The sequence below is a fragment of the Vespa mandarinia genome, chromosome 22 (assembly GCF_050613455.1).
Source record: "Vespa mandarinia isolate Hongniang chromosome 22, ASM5061345v1, whole genome shotgun sequence".
In the NCBI taxonomy this organism is placed as follows: domain Eukaryota; kingdom Metazoa; phylum Arthropoda; class Insecta; order Hymenoptera; family Vespidae; genus Vespa; species Vespa mandarinia.
In genome coordinates, this window is record NC_140831.1 from 3,929,153 (window position 1) to 3,952,500 (window position 23,348).

At 31.6% G+C, this 23,348-nt stretch overlaps 1 protein-coding gene across 1 annotated transcript; it reads left to right on the forward strand.

The window, feature by feature from the left end:
* The first annotated feature begins 471 nt into the window (after nt 1-471).
* On the forward strand, nt 472-1,469 carry LOC146872302 (uncharacterized). The gene is made up of 2 exons (XM_085663597.1): nt 472-1,215; nt 1,299-1,469. Exons 1-2 carry the CDS (start codon nt 472-474, stop codon nt 1,467-1,469), a joined length of 915 nt encoding a protein of 304 aa, XP_085519723.1.
* Nucleotides 1,470-23,348: the final 21,879 nt, after the last annotated feature.

Sequence of the window (23,348 nt, forward strand, 5' to 3'; positions counted from 1 at the left end):
AGATCAATGATTGCAAGGTCACCGAGCCTAATTGCTTCTTGTGCTCAAATTGCGTTGTTGAAACTAGGATGCACCTGTGGGGATAAAGAGCCTGCAAGGCTTTCCAGGTGTCCCTTGAAACAGCCAACTAGAGGAAAAAAGGATGAGAGTACTTCAGGGTAACCTCAATAAAAGCAGGACGGCGCAGCAACTACTGACCCAACTCTGCTCTGAGAAAATGCTGATATTGTTCTAATCAGGGAACAGTACCTGGACAGAGCAGGAGTTGGATGGTACGCAGACGAATTGGGCACCGCGGTCATCTGGAACCCAGATCCCCGACTAATACATGTGTCGGACCAAGGATCCGGACGCGGTTACGTTTGGGTCAGACATAACTCGACGACTTATGTCAGTGTATATCTCACTCCGAACGACCGTATAGACGACTTCCACATCACACTGGACGATCTGGAAGACGCGCTGTAGGATATGCAAGGGGATCTCATTGTGGCTGGAGACCTCAATGCCAAAGCTCTCGAATGGGGGGAGGCCAGCCCGGACCACAGAGGAAGACGTATCATGGAGGGGGCGTCGAGACTGGAGTTATCAGTACTCAACACTCGATCGTCGTCAACCTTCCGCAGGTTTGGCTATAGAGAGACGATCCCGGATGTCTCTCTGGCCAACGAACACCTTGTGGCAAGAGTCGCAGGCTGGCAGGTGATCGAGGATTTTACCGAGAGCGATCATCAGTACATCCTTTTCGATTTACATGATAGAAGGCCAACGGTGACAAGTGAAAAGCGACACCCCCGGTGGAACAATGCAAGAATGGATCGAGAGAGTCTGTCTTCAGTCATAGAAGAAGGATGGAGATCCCAACAAAGTACTTCCGCGAGTTTATCGCCATCCGTACAAGCCAGGTTGATTAGCGCAGCAACCATACAGCTCATCCAAAAGGCTTGCGCGATAGCAGTGCCAAAGAATGGCACGAAACGGCTGAGGCGTCCTGTATATTGGTGGACGAACGAGATCGTAGATCTTCGTAGGAAGTGCTTAAGGCTACGCCGTTTAGCACAACGAGCGAAGAGAGGCGACCACGACGCTGCTCCTTTGGCTTTATCAAGCGGCCTAGAAAGCCCTGAAGTGGTCCATCAAGGCCACGGTGCTGGAAGGTGCTGCGCCTGGATGTCGACCAGAATCCGTAGGGATAAGGGTACCTCATCGTCACACGCTAGCTGAGGACTATCACGCAAGAGACCCCTCAGGACGCGAGGACGTTGTATCACATCGTGCATACTCTATTCCCCTCACAGCCGAAGAGAGAGATCAGCTTGGATGCGTCCAGCATAATCGAGGTACCGCAATTCACGAAAGAAGAGCTACTCAGGGTCGCATCTTCTATGCGGAAAAAGAAAACTCCAGGTCCAGACGGACTTCCAGCAGATATAATCAAAGTCGTCGCGCAAAGTCACCCTGAACTCTAGCTGAACATGTATAACACGTGCCTTAGGGGGGGGCATCTTCCCCGCACCATGGAAGAAAGCGAGGCTTGTGCTCATTAGCATGGGTAAGGGTCCAGTAGGGGCAGCTTCATCATACAGGCCTATTTGTATGCTCGATAAGGTTGGAAAACTCCTGGAGTAGCTGTTAAGGCCATGGCTGCACGCAGCCGTGAAGGCAGCGGTGGAACTTGCCGCCCGCCGGTACGGATTTCGATCCGGCCTCTCCACCATCCACGCAGTCCAGGAGGTTGACACGGCCGCTAAAATGATGGAGCGAGGCAATCATCGAACTCGACCTTTGTGTCCGCTGGCCACCTTAGACGTGAGAAAGGCCTTCAATTCCGTCAGGTGAGACCTGGCAAGGGAAGCGCTCAAACGTAATTTCGGCGTTCCGAAGTACCTACTCCGAATTATTGACGATTATCTGAACGAGCGCTTCGTAGTATACAACACGAGTGATGGTCTAAGAAGATTGGAATTGACATCGGGGGCAGCCCAGGGCACCATACTGGGGCCGGATATTTGGAATATATTCTACGACGGTATCTTTCGTATGTCAGCCCCAGAAGGTACTTTCTTGGTTGGGTACGCAGATGACATTGCAATTGTCATATCCGCAAGAGACACGGAGCGGGCACAGTTGCCGTTCAACCAGGTCTTGCGGAGAGTTACCTCTTGGATGGAAGATCACAGGCTATCTCTAGCTGCCCAGAAGACAGAAGTCGGGCTAATTACGACGGAGCGTATCAACAACTTGTGCAGCTTCATTGTAGGAGACTCGGCGGTCCAGACTAAGTCGGCTGTCAAATATCTCGGGGTTATGCTTAACAACATGCTTAACTATGGAGAGCATATTAACAGGGCAGCCGACAAGGTGGCGAAAGTAGTAGCCTCACTGGGCATGCTCATGGCCAACGTCAATGGTCTCCGACCGTGCATGAGGAGACATCTGTTGCGTACCGCCGATGCAGTGATGCTGTACGGTGCGGAAGTATGGCCCGTTGTGCTGCGAAAACAGAAATACCGCAAGCGCAAAACCGCGGTACAGTGGAGGGCCGCCCTCCGAATCGCGTGCTCTTACCGCACGATCTCAGAGCCGGCAGTGCTAGTTGTCGCCGGGGTAATCCCGATCGATCTATTAGCCCAGGAGAGGAAATTCGTCTACCACAAAGATGTGATCTGTGAAAGGATAGGGCATCAAGGCTCGGCAAGGTTATCAGCATCAAGGCCTGGCAAAGGAGATGGGAGGAGGAGGGGCAGATGGACTGCTCGACTCATCAGTCAGCTAGACATCTGGATAAATCGTGAGGCGAGAGAAGTTGATTTGCACCCTGACAGGGCGCGGCCTGTACCGCTCCTGCCTGGCTAGAATGAGGACGGTAGCTGACGCCAACTGCCCCTATGGGGACTCGATCAACGACGACGCCCAGTTCACCTTTTTTTTATGTACTCGTTGGAACGCCGAACGACTAGCCTTGGAACAAGATCTTGGAGACATCTCGCCGGACAACGTCGTCGAGAAAATGCTACGTGGGCAGAAGAAGTGGAACAAGATGGCCCGGTACGTCAGGACCACCTTGAGCAGAGAAAAGATGGAGATGGGTGACACATAGACCTGCCCCAAACGTTTCTACATGCTCCTGCCCCGTAGAGCCAAAGGAAAGTCCCGTAATGGGACCTGATGCAGTGGCGCCATCCCGAAGTAATGCCACATGGCGGTTCCTGGGTGGTTTCATTATTCCACTAGGATGGACATGAGTTTAGTTGGTAGTGCCTATTCCTAAGGTGTGCCCGATACACCAAGGACCTCAATGTTGGAACCAAATAGTGAAGTGTTCTTCTTGCGGGCGGGTTCCCTGGGTCATTGCGTAAAGGCTGGTATTCTCAGACCATCAAGAAAAAAAAAGAATTTTTATTATTATTGTAATTATTATACTTATTGTTATTATTATTATTGTTATTATTATTATTATTGCTAATGTTATTAGAATAATTACTTTTACAGATATTGTTATTATTATTGATAATGTTATTGATATTATTATTGTTATTGTTTTTAAAATTATTAACGTTATTAATATAGTTATTATTATTGTTATTGTTATTGTTATTATTATTATTATTGCTATTATCGTTATTATGACTATTGTCATTAATATTATTATTGTTATTGTAATTGTTATTATTATTATTTTTGTTATTGTTATTATTATTATTTTTCTTATTTTTATTCTTATTATTACTATAATTGTTATCATTATTATTATTGCTATTTTTTCTATTCTTGCTATTTTTATTGTTATTGTTATTGTTATTGTTAATATTATTGAAATTTTTAAAATTATTATTATTGTTATTGTTACAATTGTTGTTATTATTATTATTATTATTGTTATTGTTATTATTACTTTTATTGTTATTATTATTGTCATAGTTATTATTATTAATTATTGTTTCTATTATTAGTATTGGTATTGTTATTATTATTATTACAGATATTGTTATTCTTATTATTATTGTTATTGTAATTATTATAATTTTTGTTTTTGTTATTATTATTATTATCGTTATTGTTATTGTTATTATTCTCATTATTGTTATTGTTATTGCTATTATTATTATTATTGAGATTGTCATTAATATTATTATTGTTATTGTAATTGCTATTATTATTATTTGTGGTATTGTTATTATTATTATTATTCCTATTCTTATTATTACTATAGTTGTTATTATTATTATTATTGTTATTATTCTTACTATTGATATTGTTATGGTTATTATTACAGTTATTGTTATTCTTATTATTAATGTTATTGTAATTATTATAATTTTTGTTTTTGTTATTATTATTGTTATTGTTACTATTATTATTATTGTTATTTTTATTATTATTATTATTACTATTGTTATTACTATTATTATTGTTACAGCTAATATTTTTATTATTGTTTTTGTTATTATTATAGTTACTTTTATTATTTCTATGATAGTTATTGTTATTGTTATTGTTATTATTATTATTAATATTTTTATTATTTTTGTTATTATTATTGTTATTGTGTTAGATATTATTATTTTTTTTGTTATTGTCATTAATGTTATCATTATTATTGTTATAGTTATTATTATTATTTTTGTCATTGTTGTTATTATTATTATTGTTATTGTTATTATCAATATTATTGTACGTTATTGTCATTACTTTTTTTATGGTTTTTGTAATTATTATTTATACAGTTATTATTATTATTATTGTTATTGTTTTAATATTTGTTATTGTCATTATTATTTTTATTTAAATTATTATTATTATTGTAACACTTATTATTATTGTTATTATTATCATTATTATTATTGCTATTGTTATTGTTATTGTTAGTACTATTAATATTTGTAATTGTTATTATTAATGATATTGTTATTATTATAATTATTGTCATTGTTATTACTATTATTATTGTTATTATCATTATTATTGCTATTGTCATTAATATTATTATTATTATTGTATTTATTATTACTTATATTTTTCTAATTGCTATTTTTATTATTATTCATATTTATGTTACTACTATTATTGTTATAGATATTATTATTGTTATAGATATTGATATTATTATTATTATTGTTATTGTCATTATTATTGTTATTTTTATTGTCATTATTTTTATTATTGTTATAGATATTGATATTATTATTATTATTGTTATTGTTACTATTATTGTTATTTATATTGTCAATATAATTATTATTGTTCTTGTTTTTATTATTATTATTGTTATTCTCATTGATACTAATATTATTATTGTTATTGTTATTATTAATATTATTGTGTTTATTATTATTATTGTTATTGTTATTATTATTATTATTATTATAGCTAATGTTATAGATATTGTTATTAATAATGTTACTGTTATTATTATTATTTTTGTTCTTGTTATTATTATTAATATTGTTGTTATTATTACTATTGTTTTTGTTATTTTTATTATTACTGTTATTGATATTATTATAATTGTTACTGTTTTTAACAGTTGCTTTTGTTTTTATTACTGTTATTGTTATTATTATTATTATTGTTATTCTTATTATAAATATTATTATTGCTGTTATTGTTATTGTAATTAATACTATTATTATTATAGTTATTGTAATTATTATTATTGTTAACATTATTAATATTGTTATTGTTCTTAATATTATTATAACTGTTGTTATTATTATTATCATTGTTATAGTTATTTTAATTACTATTATTATTGTTATTATTTTAATTATTGTTATTTTTATTGTAATCATTATTGCTATTGTTATTATCATTATTACTCTTATTGATATTATTATTATTATTATAGTTATTATCAATGATATTATTCTTATTATTGCTTTTGTCATTGATATTATTCTTGTTAGTATTATTATTGTTATTGTTACTGTCATTATTATAATTATTGTCATTGTTATTGTTATTACTATTATTGTTATTGTTATTATTATTAGTATTGTTATTTTTATTATTATTAATATTAAATCTATTGTTTTTATTATTATTATGGTTATAGTTATTATTTTTTTGGATTGTTATTATTGCTACTATTGCTATTGTTATTATTATTTTTATAGATATTATCATTATTGTTTTTATTTTTACTATTATTATTATTGTTATTGTTATTACTATTATTATTCTTATGTATATTATTACTGTTATTGTTATTATTATTATTATTGTTATTGTTATTGTTATTATTATTGTTTTTTTATTATTACTGTTATTGTAATTATTATTATTATTTTTCTGTTTTTATTATTATTATTGTTATTGTTACTATTATTATTATTATTGTTATTTTTGTTATTGTTATCATTATTATTATTCTTATTCTTCTTATCACTAAAACTGTTATTGTTATTAATATTGTTATTACTATTGTTATTATTATTATTATTATTATTATTATTATTATTATTATTATTGTTTTTCTTTTTATTATTGTTATTGTTATTATTATTAAAGTTGTTACTGTTATTATTATTATTATTATTATTGGTATTCTTATTATTATTGTTATTGTTATTATTATTAAAGTTGTTACTGGTATTATTATTACTATTATTATTGATATTATTATTGTTATTGTTATTATTGTTAGTTATTGTTATTATTAACATTATTGATATTGTTATGATTATTACTAATATTATTCCTATTTTTGTTATTATTGTTATTGTAATTATCATAATTTTTGTTATTGTTATTCTTATTGATATAGTTATAGTTATTATCATTATTGGTATTATTGTTATTATTGTTTCTGTTATTGTTATTATTACTACTTTTTTTATTGTTATTATTATTAATATTATTATTATTATAATTTTATGTTATTGTTATTATTATTATTGTTCTCATTGATATTACTACTATTATTGTTATTGTTGTTATTATTGTTATAGTTATTGTTGTTATTATTATTATTGTTATTGTTATTACAATTATTTTTCATATCGATATTACTACTATTATTGCTATAGTTATTATTGTTATACTTATTCTTGTTATTATAACTATTGTTATTATTATTACTATTGTTTTTATTACTTTGATAGTTGTTGTTATTATTATTATTATTATTGTTATTGTGATTGATATTGTTATTAATATTATAATTTTTACTGTTATTATTATTATTATTGATATTATAATTAATATTGTTATTGTTATTATTATTATTGTTATTTGCATAGTTATTATTACTGTTATTGATATTATTATTATTATTGTTATTGTTTTTAATATTTTCTATTGTTATTATTATTGTTAATATTATTATTATTATTATTATTGTTATTGTTTTTATTATTATTATTGTTATTGTTATTGTCATTATTATTATTATTGTTATTGTTTCTTTTGTTATTGTTATTGTTATTGTTATTTTTATTGGTATTGTTATTCTTATTATTAATATTTTTGTTATTATTATTATTATTATTGTTTTCATCATTATTATTGCTATTGACATTTATATTATTATTATTATTATTGTTGTTGTTATTGTTATTATTATTGTTATATTTATTTTTATTATTATTATTATTGTTATTGTTATTATTATTGTTTTTATTATTGATATTGTCATTGTTATTATAATTGTTTTTGTTATTATTATTTTTATTGGTATTATTAATATTATTTTTATTGCTATTATTATTATTTATGTTATTTTTATTATTATTATTATTGTTATTATTATTATTATTGTTATTGTTATTATTACTGTTATTGTTGTTATTACTATTATTTTTAGTGTTATTTTTAATGTTATTATTATTATTATTATTATTATTATTATTATTATTATTATTATTGTAATTATTACTGTTATTGTTATCTTTAATATTATTGTTATTCTTATTATTATTATTATTGATATTGTTATTATCATTATGGGTATTGTTATTGTCATTGTTATTGTTATTATTATTATTATTATTGTTATTATTGTTTAAACAGTCTTTATTTAACATTGTTTAAACAGTGTACGCGGGCTAGTTTAAAGAAATATTTAAACTACGCGTTCGGAGACGGCCGGGCGCTCTGGAAGAAGAATTTTGAACGCATAGATAAACAAAACACAAAACGAAAACTAAACGCACAAAACGAAATAGTCAATAAACAACAAAACAACCCAGAACAATCTGGAAATAACATTGCTACTCAAGGCGACAAAAACGTAGGCTCTCAGCTTGCGAAGGGGACACCATAAAAGAAAGAGAGAGAGAAACTCGCGCAAGCGAAATTACTCCTTTCCAAAATGAAGCTGGCTATTACTAGACAGCCAAACGTAAACAAGGAAATTAAGGAAGGGATCCCAGAACTGGAAAACATCATAGACAGTCTCGAGTTCATGTACAAATCTCGAGAAAAGGGCAATAAGTGATCGAGGATCCTCACCCGAGTTTCACAGAGACTTCGGGCAAATTCTACGACTGAGGCTAGCGCAGTTAACAGAGAAGCCTCAAGCCCACCGCAGTTGTCTGAAGAAAGCCTCAAAAGACCGAGGCAAGAGGAGACTACGACCGAATCCACCAAGTGGATGGAGGGAGTGGATGGGGGAGGGGACCAGGCCGAACTCCAGAGGAAGTCGTATCATGGAGGTGGCGTCGAGGTTGAAGCTATCAGTACTCAACACAGGTTCGACGTCAACCATCCGCAGGCCTGGCTATAGAGAGACGATCCCGGATGTCTCTCTAGCTAACGAACACCTCGTGGAAAGTGTCGCAGGATGGCAGATAATCGAGGATTATACCGGCAACGATCATCAGTACATCCTATTCGATGTACATGATAGATGGCCAGCCGTGACAAGAGTAAAGCGACACCCCTTTTGGACCATTGCAAGAATGGATCGAGAGAGGCTGTCTTCGGTCATAGAGGAAGGATGGAGATCCCAACAAAGTACTTCCGCGAGTCTATCGCCAACTGCATAAACCAGGTTGATTAGCGCAGCAACCATGCAGAGCATCCAAAAGGCTTGCGCTATAGCGGTGCCAAAGAATGGCACGAAACGGCAGAGGCGTCCTGTATACTGGTGGACGAACGAGATCGCAGATCTTCGTAAGAAGTGCTTATGGCTAAGCCGTTTAGCACAATGAGAGAAGAGAAGCGACCACGACGCTGCTCCTTCTGCCGCAGACTTTCTAGTGGCCAAGAAAGCTCTGAAGAGGACCATCAAGTCCAGTTAACGACGGTGCTGGAAAGAGCTGTGCCTGGATGTCGACCAGAATTCGTGGGGATAAGGGTACCACATCGTCACTCGCAAGATAGGGACTAACACGCAAGAGACCCCTCAGGACGCGAGGACGTTGTATCACATCGTGCATACTCTATTCCCCTCACAGCCGAAGAGAGAGATCAGCTTGGATGCGTCCAGCATAATCGAGGTACCGCAATTCACGAAAGAAGAGCTACTCAGGGTCGCATCTTCTATGCGGAAAAAGAAAACTCCAGGTCCAGACGGACTTCCAGCAGATATAATCAAAGTCGTCGCGCAAAGTCACCCTGAACTCTAGCTGAACATGTATAACACGTGCCTTAGGGGGGGCATCTTCCCCGCACCATGGAAGAAAGCGAGGCTTGTGCTCATTAGCATGGGTAAGGGTCCAGTAGGGGCAGCTTCATCATACAGGCCTATTTGTATGCTCGATAAGGTTGGAAAACTCCTGGAGTAGCTGTTAAGGCCATGGCTGCACGCAGCCGTGAAGGCAGCGGTGGAACTTGCCGCCCGCCGGTACGGATTTCGATCCGGCCTCTCCACCATCCACGCAGTCCAGGAGGTTGACACGGCCGCTAAAATGATGGAGCGAGGCAATCATCGAACTCGACCTTTGTGTCCGCTGGCCACCTTAGACGTGAGAAAGGCCTTCAATTCCGTCAGGTGAGACCTGGCAAGGGAAGCGCTCAAACGTAATTTCGGCGTTCCGAAGTACCTACTCCGAATTATTGACGATTATCTGAACGAGCGCTTCGTAGTATACAACACGAGTGATGGTCTAAGAAGATTGGAATTGACATCGGGGGCAGCCCAGGGCACCATACTGGGGCCGGATATTTGGAATATATTCTACGACGGTATCTTTCGTATGTCAGCCCCAGAAGGTACTTTCTTGGTTGGGTACGCAGATGACATTGCAATTGTCATATCCGCAAGAGACACGGAGCGGGCACAGTTGCCGTTCAACCAGGTCTTGCGGAGAGTTACCTCTTGGATGGAAGATCACAGGCTATCTCTAGCTGCCCAGAAGACAGAGGTCGGGCTAATTACGACGGAGCGTATCAACAACTTGTGCAGCTTCATTGTAGGAGACTCGACGGTCCAGACTAAGTCGGCTGTCAAATATCTCGGGGTTATGCTTAACAACATGCTTAACTATGAAGAGCATATTAACAGGGCAGCCGACAAGGTGGCGAAAGTAGTAGCCTCACTGGGCATGCTCATGACCAATGTCAATGGTCCCCAACCTTGCATGAGGAGACTGCTGATGCGTGACGCCGAACCAGTGATGCTGTACGGTGCGGAAGTATGGGCCGACGCGCTGCGGAAACAGAAATACCGCATGCGCATAGCCGTGGTACAGAGGAGGGGCGCCGTCCGAATCGCGTGCTCTTACCGCACGGTCTCAGAGCCGGCAGTGCTAGTTGTCGCCGGGGTAATCCTGATCGATTTATTAGCCCAGGAGAGGAAATTCGTCCATCAGCAAAGATGTGTTCTGGGAAAGGAAGAAGCATCAAAGCTCGCCAAGTCTACCAGCATCGGGACTTGGCAAAACAGATGGGAACAGGAGCATCGGGGCAGATGGACGGCCCGACTCATCAGTCGGCTAGACAGCTGGCTAAATAGAGAGGTTGTGGTGGTCGACTTCTACCTCACTGAATTTTTGACAGGGTGTGGTCAGTTCTACTCCTACCTCGCAAAAATGAGGATGTTAGCTGACGGCAGCTGCCCCTTTGGCGACCCGACCGTCGACGACGCCCACAACACATTCTTCAAATTTGTTATGTGGAGCTTTGAACGACTCGACTTGGAGCAAGACCTCGGAAAAATCTCGCCAGACAACATTGTCGAGAAAATGCTCCGAGGTCAGGAGGAGTGGAACAAGATGGCCCGGTATTTCAGGACCACTTTGCGCAGAAAAAAGATGGAGATGGGTGGCGCATAGACCTGCCCCAAACGTTGCTCCAAGCTCCAGCCCCGTTGAGCCGAAGGGAGAGTCCCGTAATGGGACCTGATGCAGTGACGCCATCACGAAGTAATGCCTCATGGCGATGCCGGAATGATTTCACTATGCCACTATGGACATGAGTTTAGTCGGTAGTGCCTATAACAAAGGAGAGTACGACATTCCAGGGACCTCAATGGGGGATCAAATTAGTGATGGGATTCTCTGGCGGGCGGGGTCCGTGGGTTAGGGACAGTAATTGTGAGGGCGTAAAGACAGGCATTTTCAGACCATCAAAAAAAAAATTATTAAAATTATTGTTATTGTTATTATTTTAGTATTGTTATTGTTTTTATTATTATTATTCTTATTGTTATTTTTATTATTATTATTATTGTTATTAATATTACTAGTTTCATTGTTATTATCACTATGATTGATAATGTTATTATTATTATTGTTATTATTATTGTTGTTATTGTTATTGTAATTATTATTATTTTTTTTATTGTTATTATTATTGTTATTATTATTATTATTAATATTCTTATTGTTATTGTTATTGTTATTATAATTGTTATTGTTATTATTGTTATTATAGTGATTGTTATTATTATTATTATTGTTATTATTATTATTATTGTTATTATTATTGTTGTTATTATTATTATTTCTGTTGCAGTTATTATTATTATTATTGTTATTGTTATTGTTATTATTATTATTTCTGTTGCAGTTATTATTATTATTATTGTTATTGTTATTATTATTATTATTATCATTATCATTATTGTTATTGTTATTGTTATTGTTATTATTATTATTTTTTTAATTGTTATTATTATTATTATGGTTATTATTATTATTATTATTATTGTTATTGTTATTCTTATTGTTATTCCTATTATTTTTATGTTTGTTATTGTTATTGTTGTTATTATTGCTAGTGTTATTATTATTATAATTGATATTGTTACTATTATTAATATTGTTATTGTTATTATTAATATTATTGTTATTGATATTATAATTTCTATTGTTATTGTTATTATTATTACTATTATTATTGTTACTGTTATTGATATTGTTATTATTATTGTTATTGTTATTATTATTATTTTTGTTATTGTAATTATAATTAATATTGTTATTGTTATTATTATTTGTGTTAATGTCAATGTAATTATTACTGTTATTGATATTATTATTAATATTGTTATTATTATTAATATTTATTGTTGTTATTATCTTTGATATTGTTATTATTATTATTATTATTGCTATTGTTATTATTATTATTATTGTTATTTACATTATTATTGCTATTGTCATTATTATTATTATTGCTATTGTCATTGTTATTATTGTTATTATTGCTATTGTTTTTATTAATGTTATTGTTATTATTATTATTATTATTGTTATTGCTGTTATTATTGTTATTATTATTATTATTATTACTGTTATTGTTATTATTATTGTTATTGTTAATATTATTATTTTTGTTTTTCTTATTAATATTATTATTGTTATTATTATTATTATTGTTTTTGTTATTATTATTATTATTGATATTATTGCTATCATTATTATTGTTATTATTACTATTATTATTGTTATTATTCTTATTAATGTTATTGTTGTTATAATTTTTAATGTTGTTACTATTATTATTGTTATTGTTCTTTTTATTGCTCTTACCGAACGGTCTTAGAGGCGGCAGTGCTAGTTGTCGCCGGTGTAATCCCGATCTATCTATTAGCCCAGGAGAGAAAATTCGTCCACTAGCAAACGTGTGTCATGGGAAAGGAGAAGGCATCAAGGCTTCCCAGGTCTATCAGCATCATGGCCTGGCAAAGTAGATGTGAGCAGGAACGTAGGGGCAGATGGACTGCTCGACTCATCAGTCAACTAGACAACTGGTTAAATCGGTAGGCGGGAGAAGTCGATTTCTACCTCACACAATTCCTCACAGGGCATGACCTGTTCCGCTCCTACCTGGCTAGAATGATTAAGGTAGCAGACGCCAACTGCCCCTATGGGGACACGATCAACGACGACGCCCACCACACGTTTTTTTCATGTACTCGGTGGACCGCAGAACGACTAGCCTTGGAACAAGACCTCGGAGTCATCTCGCCGGACAACGTCGTCGAGAAAATGCTACGTGGGCAGAAGGAGTGGAACAAGGCGGCCTGGTCCGTTAGGTCAATCTTAAGCAAGAAGAAGAAGAACATGGGTGGACTATAGAAGAGCCACCAAACGTTGCTCTTCATTCCTGCCACGTAGAGCCGATGATGGAGCCCAGTTAAGGGACAGTAAGCAGTGGCGCCATCTTAAAGTAATGTCACATGGCGGCGCCGGGATGGTTTTACTATGCCACTATGATGGATATGAGTTTAGTCGGTAGTGCCTATTCCGACGGTGAGCGCGACACTCCGGGGACTTTAAGAGGGACACAAATGGTGAAGGGTTCCTCTGGCGAGCAGGGTCCCTGAGTTAGTAAGTAAAGTTTGGCATTCTCAGACCATCAAAAAAAAAAACAAAAAGAAAAATTGTTCTTTTTATTATTATTGTTACTGTTATTATTATTGTTATTATTATTAATGTTATTGTAATTTTTATTGTTATTGTTATTAATATTATTGTTGTTATTCTTCCTATTATCACTATTGATATTGTTATTATTATTATTATTGGTAGTAACATTATTATTATTATTGTTATTGTCATAGTTATTGTTATTCTTATTATTATTATTGTTATTGTCATTTTTATTGTTATTTTTATTATTATTAGTAGTATTATTGTTATTACTATTGTTATTATTATTGTTATTGTTATTACTACTGTTATTGATAGATTTATTATTATTATTATTATTACTATTATTGTTATTGTTATTATTATTATTATTGTTATTATTAATGTCAATAATATTGTAATTGTTATTGTTATTATTAATGATTCTATTATTATTACTATTATTGTTATTTTTATTATTATTATTATTATTGTTATTATTATAATTATTATTATTGTTATTGTTATTATTACTATTATTGTTATCGTTATTATTATTGATATTATTATTATTATTACTAGTGTTACTGTTTTTATTATTGTCGTTGTTATTATTATTGTTATTGTTATTATTATTATTTTTGTTTGTGTTATTATTGCTGTTGTTATACTTATTATTACTATTGTTGTAATTAATACTATTATTAATATTGTTATTATTATTATCATTATTATTGAGATTGTTCTTATTATCATTGTTAATATTATTGTTATTATTATTGTTATTAATAATATTATTATTATTGTTATTGTTAAGGTTATTGTAATAGTACTATTATTACTGTATTTGTTATTATAATTAATATTTTTTATTATTATTATTATTATTGCTATAATTATTGTTACTGATACTTTTATTATTATTATTATTGTTATTAATATCTATATAATTATTGTTATTGTTAATGTTATTATCATTATTATTATTATTATTATTATAGTTTCTTATTATTAGTATTATTTTTTTTGTCATTATTTTTGTTATTGTTATTATTATTATTATAGTTGTTATTATTTTTGTTATAGTTATAACTATTAATATTATTTTTGTTTCTGTAATTAATTTAATCATTACTATTGTTCATGATATTATTATTGCTATTGCCATTAATATTATTATTTATATTGTTATTATTTTTATTGTTATTTTTGTTATTGTGTTTATGATTATTGTTCATATTGGTAATACTACTATTACTGTTATAGTTATTATTATAGTGATTGTAATTGTTATTATTATTATTTTTATTGATTTTGTTATTGCTATTGTTATTGTTATTATTTTTATTATTGTCATTGTTATTATTATTGTTATTGTTTTTGCTATTATTATTATTATTGTTATTGTTATTATTACTATTATTGTTATAATTATTATTATTTTTAATGTCATTATTATTGTTGTTATTGTTATTTTTATTATTATTAGTATTCTTATTCGTATTATTACTATAAGTGTTATTGTTATTATTATAGTTTTTATTAATATTATTGTAACCTTTTTTATTGTTATTGCTATTATTAGCGTTATTGTTATTGTTATTATTATTGTAATTATTACCAATATTATTGTTTTTATTAATATTATTACTATTATTATCATTATTATTATTATTATTATTATTATTATTATTATTATTATTATTATTATTATTATTATTATTATTATTGTAATTTTTATTGTTATTATTGCTTTTAATATTATTATTAATATTATTGTAATTTTTATTATTATTATTACTGTTATTGTTATTATTTGTTTTTGTTATTACTACGTTTTCTTGACTTGTTATTGTTATTATTATGTTTATTGCTATTATTATTATAAACAATAATAATAATAATAGTAACAATAGCAATGACAATAATAATAACAGAAATAGTAGCAGTAACATTATTATTAACAATAGTAATAATTACAATTATAACAATGACAGTAATAACAATAGCAATAACAATAATAATAACAATAACAGCAACAATAATAATAATATTAACAATAATTATAATAATAACAATTACATTAATAATTATAACATTAATAGAAATATTAATAATAAATTCAAAAGAAATGTTATTAATAATAACAATAACAATTATAATAACAATAACAATAACGCTAATAATAGCAATAAAAATAATAATAAAAAAAATTACAATAATAGCAATAACATCAACAATAGCAATAACAATAATAATAACACTAATAATAATATTAATTTTAAAAATAACAATAATAAAAATATAACAGTAATAATAATAATAATAATAAGAATAATAATATTAATAAATATAACAATAACAACAATAATAATGACAATAAAAATAATATTAATTATAACAATAATAGTAATAATAACAATAACAGTAATAATAATAATAACAAAAAAAATAACAATAACAATAACAATAACTATATCAATAATAATAACAATGGAAATAACAATCAAATAATAATAATAATAATAATAATAATAATAACAACAATAATAATAATAACAATAAAAATAAAAATATAAATAACAATAATAATAATAACAATAAATATAATAGTAACAATAAGAATTATAATAATAATAACAATAATCATAGTAATAACAAAACCAATAATAATAATCAAAATAATAATAACAATAACAATAATAATAATTGTATTAATGACAATAACAGTAATAATAATAATAATGATATTAATAATATTAACACTAACAATAATAATAATAATGACAATATCAAAAATAATAATAATAACAATGACAATAATAATAATGATAACAGTAACAATTGAAATAATAATTACAATTACAATAATAATATTAATAACAATAACAATAATATTAATAATAACAATAGTAATAATAGTAACAGTAACAATAACAATAATAATAATAATAACAATAATAATAGTAATAACAATAACAATAAAAGTAACAATAGCAATAATAGTAATAATAATAATAACAATAACAATAATAATAATATTAATAGTAATAATAATGACATTAACAATAATAATAATAATAGCAATAATAACAATAAAAATAATAATAACTGTAATAATAATGATAATAATATTAATAATATTAACACTAACAATAATAATATTAATAACAATGACAATAATAATAATAATAACATAACAATTGAAATAATAATTACAATTACAATAATAATATTAATAACAATAACAATAATAATAACAACAACAATTATAATAATAATAACAATAACAATAAGAATAAAAAAAATAACAATAATAATAATAATAATAAGAGAAATAACACTAACAGTTATAGTAATAAGAAGAATAAGAACACTAATAATAATAAAAATATCTTCAATAATAATAATAACAATAACAATATCAATAATAATAATAATAACAATAATAATAATAATAATAATAATAATACAAATAATAGTAATAATAAAAATAACAGTAATAATAATAGTAATAATAACAATAATAATAATAATAATAATAATAACAATAACAACAATAATAATGACAATAAAAATAATAATAAAAATAACAATAATAATAATAATAACAATAACAGTAATAATAATAATAACAATAACAATAACAATTACAATAAAATAACAATAACAATAATAATAAGAAAACAATAACAAGAGTAACAATAATAATAACCATAACAGTTACATTAATAAAAAGAATATGAATAATAATAATAACAGTAACAAAAATAAGAATACTAACAATATCAGTAATAATGACAATAACAATAATATTAATAATAACAATAACGAAAATAATAGTAATTACAATAACAATAAGAATAACAATAACAATAATAATAACAACACAATAATAACAAAAATTACAATATAAATAACAGAAATAATATCAATAACAATAATAATTTTAATAACATTAGCTATAATCATAATAATAAGAATAACACTAGTAATTATAATAACAATGACAATTGTAATAATAATAACAATAACTTTAATAAGAAAAATAATAAAGCAATAACAACATTAATAAAAATAACAATAATAATTAAAATATCATTAACAATAATAATAATAACAATAAAAATAATAATAATAGGAATAAAAATAACAATAACAATAAAAATAATAATAACATTAACAATAATGATAATAATAATAACAATAACAACAATATAAATAATAACAATATCAATAATATTAATAATAACAATAACAATAATAGTAATAACAATAATAATATTAATAACAAAAATAATAATGGCATTAACAAATATATTAATAATAGTTTTTTTCTTATGGTCTGAGAATGTCAAACTATACGCATTAACCCAGGGACGCTGCCCGCCGGAGGGACCCTTCACCATTTGGGTCCCCCTTAAAGCCCTGGAGTGTCGGGCTCAACGTTGGAATAGACACTACCGTCTAAACTCATATCCATCCTAGTGGCATAGTAAAACCATCCCGGCGCCGACATGTAGCACTACTTCAGGATGGCGCCACTGCTTCTTGTCCCTTAACTGGACTACGTCTTCGGCTCTACGTGGTGGAATCAGGAGCAATGTAGGTGGCTCCTCTATAGGCCACCCATCTCCTTCTTCTACTTTCTTAAGATTGACCTGAAGTACCAGGCCACCTTGTTCCACTCCTTCTGCCCACGCAGCATTTTCTCGATGACGTTGTCCGGCGAGATGTCTCCGAGGTCTTGCTCCAAGGCTAGTCATTCGCCGATACACCAAGTACATAAAAAAAACATGTTGTGAGCATCGTCGATGATCGAGTCTCCATAGCGGCAGTTGGCGTCTGCTACCTTCCTCATTCTAGCATGGTAGGAGCAGAACAGACCATACCCTGTCAGGGATTGGGTGAAGTAGTAATCGACTTCTCCCGCCTCCCGATTTATGCAGTTGTCTAGCTGACTGATGAGTCGAGCAGTCCATCTGCCCCTACTTTCCTGCTCCCATCTACTTCGCTAGGCCTTGATGCTGATAGACCTGGCGAGCCTTGATGCCTTCTCCATTCCCAGGACACACCTTTGCTGATGGACGAATTTCCTCTCCTGGGCTAATAGATCGATCGGGATTACCCCGGCGACAACAAGCACTGCCGGCTCTGAGACCGTGCGGTAAGAGCACGCGTTTCGGAGGGCGCCCTTCCTCTGTACCGCGGCTATGCACTTGCGGTATTTCTGTTTTCGCAACGCCTCGGTCCATACTTCCGCACCGTACAGCATCACTGCTTCGGCGGCACGCATCAGATGTCTCATCATGCACGGCCGGGGACTGTTGACATTGGACATGAATATGCCCAATGAGGCTACTACTTTTGCCGCCTTGTCGGATGCCCTGAGTATGTGCTCGCCATAATTAAGGTTTTTGTCGAGCATTATACCCAGATATTTGACAGCCGACTTAGCCTGGACCGCCGAGTCTCCTACAATGAAGCTGCACAAGTTGTTGATACGCTCCGTCGTAATTAGCCCGACCTCTGTCTTCTGGGCAGCTAGAGATAGCCTGTGATCTTCCATCCAGAAGGTAACTCTCCGCAAGACCTGGTTGAACGGCAACTGTGCCCGCTCCGTGTCTCTTGCGGATATGACAACTGCAAGGTCATCTGCGTACCCAACCAAGAAAGTGCCTTTAGAGACTGCCATACGTAGGTTACCATCGTAGAATAAATTCCAGATATCCGGTCCCAGTATGGAGCCCTGGGCTGGCTCCGATGTTAACTCCAAGCTTCTTGGACCATCGCCAGTACTGTATACTAGGAAGCGCTCGATCAGATAGTCCCCGAGTATTCGGAATATGTACCCCGGGACGATGAAATTACGTTCAAGCGCTTCCATTGCCAAGTCCCACCTGACGGAGTTGAAGGCATTTCTCACGTCTAAGGTGGCCAGCAAACACAAAGGGCGAGTTAGATGTTTCACTCGCTCCGTTATTTTAGCGGCCGCGTCGACCTCCTCGTCTGCCTGGATGGTGGAAAGGCCGGATCGGAATACATGCTGGTGGGCAGCAAGATCCCCGCTGCCGTTGAGGCTGCGCGCAGCCGTGACCTAAGCAGCTTCTCCAGAAGCTTGCCAGCTGTATCGAGCATACAAATAGGCCAGTATGACGAAGCGGCATCTGCTGGACCCTTGCCCTTGCTTATCAGCACCAGTCTGGCTTTCTTTCACTGGACGGGGAAGATGCCCTACCTGAGACACATGTTGTACATGTTTAGCACGAGCTTGGGTTGACTCTGCGCGATTACTTGCATTACTTTCGCTGGAAGGCCGTCTGGACCTGGAGCTATCTTGTTCCGCATAGAAGATCCTTCGCTGTAAATTGCGGCCCTTCAGGACTACCAGGCGTCGCCGTGCAAATCTCTCTCTTCGGATGTGAGGGGAATAGGGAATGAAAAATGTTTTCCAAAGTCCTTGCGTCCTGAGGGATTCCTTGCGTGTTAGTCGCCTGTTTGCCAGTGACGATCTGATACCCCAATCCCCACGGATTCTGGTTAACATGCAGGCACAGCTCCTTCCAGCACTGGCCTTGATGGTCCACTTCAAATCTTTTTTGGCCGCTTGATACTCTGTGGGCAAGGCAGCAGCGTCGCGATCGCGTCTCCTCGCTCGTTGTGCTAAACGGCGAAGTCTTATGCACTTCTTGCGAAGATCTGCGATCTCGTTCGTCCACCAGTATGCAGGACGCCTGTGCCGTTTCGTGCACTTCTTGGGCACCGCTATGGCGCAAGCCTTTTGGATGAACTGCATAGTTGCTGCAGTAATCATCCTGGCTTGTGTAATTGGCCATATACTCGAGGAGGCAATTTGAAGGGATCTCCAACCTTCATCTATGACTGAAGACAGCTTCTCTCGATCCATTCTTGCAATGTTCCACCGGAGGGGTCGCTCTGCACTTATAGCGGCTGGCCTCCTATCGTGTACATCGAATAGGATATACTGATGATCGCTCCCGATATAATCCTCGATCACCAGCCAGCCTGCGACTATTGCCAAAAGATGTTCGTTGGCTAGAGATACGTCCGGGATCGTCTCTCTGTAGCCAAGCCTGCGGAAGGTCGACGTCGAACCTGTGTTGAGTACTGATAGCTCCAGTCTCGACGCCACCTCCATGATTCGTCTTCCTCTGGAGTCCGGCCTGGCCTCCCCATATTCGTGAGCTTTGGCATTGAGGTCTCCAGCCACAATGAGATCCCCTTGCATTTCCCGCAACGCGTCTTCCAGATCGTCCAGTTTGGTCTGGAAGTCGTCTATCCGGTCGATCGGGGTGAGATATACGTTGACATATGTCGTCAAGTTATGTCTCACCCATACGTAACCGCGTCCGGATCCTTGATCCGACACATGTATCTGTCGGGGATCTGAGATCCATATAGCCGCGGTGCCCAATTCGACTGCGTACTATCCTACTCCTGCTCTCTCTTGGTACTGCTCGCTGTCTAGAACAATATCAGCTGTTTTCTCAGAGCAGAACTGGGTCAGTACGTGGTGCGCCGTCTTACTCCTATTGAGGTTACTCTGAAGTACTCTCATCCTTTTTTCCTCTTGTTGGCTGTTTCAAGGGCAACCTGAAAAGCCGTGCAGGTTCTTAATCCCGACATGGGCTTCTTAATTCAACAATGCAATTTGAGCACAAGAAGCAAGTAGGCTCGCTGACCTTGCAATCTTTGATCTTGTGCCCCGTGCCGCCGCAGAAATAGCAAAACTTACTGCAATCAGGACCCTTGCACGAGGCACTATAGTAACCATAGTCGTGACAGCGGAAGCATCGCCTCACTTCGACCCTTCGCCTGATCCTGCAGCTGATGGGAACGGCAGCACTCGGCCGGCCCTAAACAGTTCGAAGCTGCTTCCTTTTCTATTTTGACGTGTGGCAGGCGTTGTTGTCTTGCGTTGGGGTTCGTCATCATAATTTCGATTTTCCCCGCATAGGGTGTCAGGGTCCCCTATAGGGCCTCCTCGACTTCTACAATCGATGTGCAGCTGTCACAGTCACGTATCACCAGCGTAGCTCTAAGGACCAGTTCCGTGATGCTGTTCGTATCAATAAAAATAACAAAATTAATAACAATAATGATATTAATAACGATAACTATAACAATAATAATACAGATAATAATAGTAATAATAGTATCAATAACTCTAAAAATAATAATAATAAACATAATAGTAACAATAATAATAACAACAATATTTATAAAAATAGTAAAAACAACATTAATAATAACAATAATAATAATTATAATAATAATAATAATAATAATAATAATAATAATAATAATAATAATAATAATAATAATAATAATAATAATAATAATAATAATAATAATAATAATAATAATAATAATAGTAATAATGATTATAATAATAATAATGATAATAATATTAATAATAATAGTAATAATGATAATAATAATAATAGTAAAAATGATTATGATAATAAAAATGATAATAATAATAATAATAGTAAAAATGATTATGGCAATAATAATGATAATAATAATAATAACAATAATAACAATAACAATAATAATAATAATAATAATAATAATAATAATAATAATAATAACAATAATAATAACAATAATAATCATAACAATAATAATAATAATAATAAGAAGAACAATAAATATAATAACAATAATAATAACAATAATAAAAATAACTATAATAACAATATTAATAATAATAATAAACATAACAATAGTAATATCAGTAATAATAACAACAATAATTACAATTATAATAACATTAAGAGTAATAACAACAATAATAACAATAATAATTATAGCAACAATAATAACAATAATAATAACAATAATAATAATAACAATAATAATAACAATAATAATAACAATAATAAACATAACAATAATAATAACAGTAGTAATAACAACAATAATAACAATAGTAATAACAATAATAATAATAACAATAATAATAACTAATAATAACAACAATAATAACAATAATAATAATAACATTAATTATTACAATAATAATAAAAACAATAATAATAGCAATATTAATAATAATAATAATAATAAAAATAATAATAACAATATTAATAATAACAATAATAATATCAATAATAATAACAATAATAATAATTCCAATAATAATAACAGTAATATTAATAGCAATAATGATAACAATTATAATAACAGTAATAATAACAATAATAATAACAACACTAGTAACAATAATGATAATAACAATAACAATAACAGGAATAATGATAACAATTATAGTAACAGTAACAATAACAATAATATTAACAACACTATTAACAATAATAATAATAACAATAACAATAACAGTAATAATAATAACAATAATGATAACAATAATAATAACTATAATAAAAATAATAATAACAATAATAATGATAACAATAATAATAGCAATATTAATAATAACAATAATAACAATAAAAATAATAACAATAATTATAATAAAAGAAATAATAATAACAATAATAATAACATTAATAATAGCAATAATAATAACAAAAATAATTACAATTCATGAAAACAATAATAATAATAATAATAATAACAATA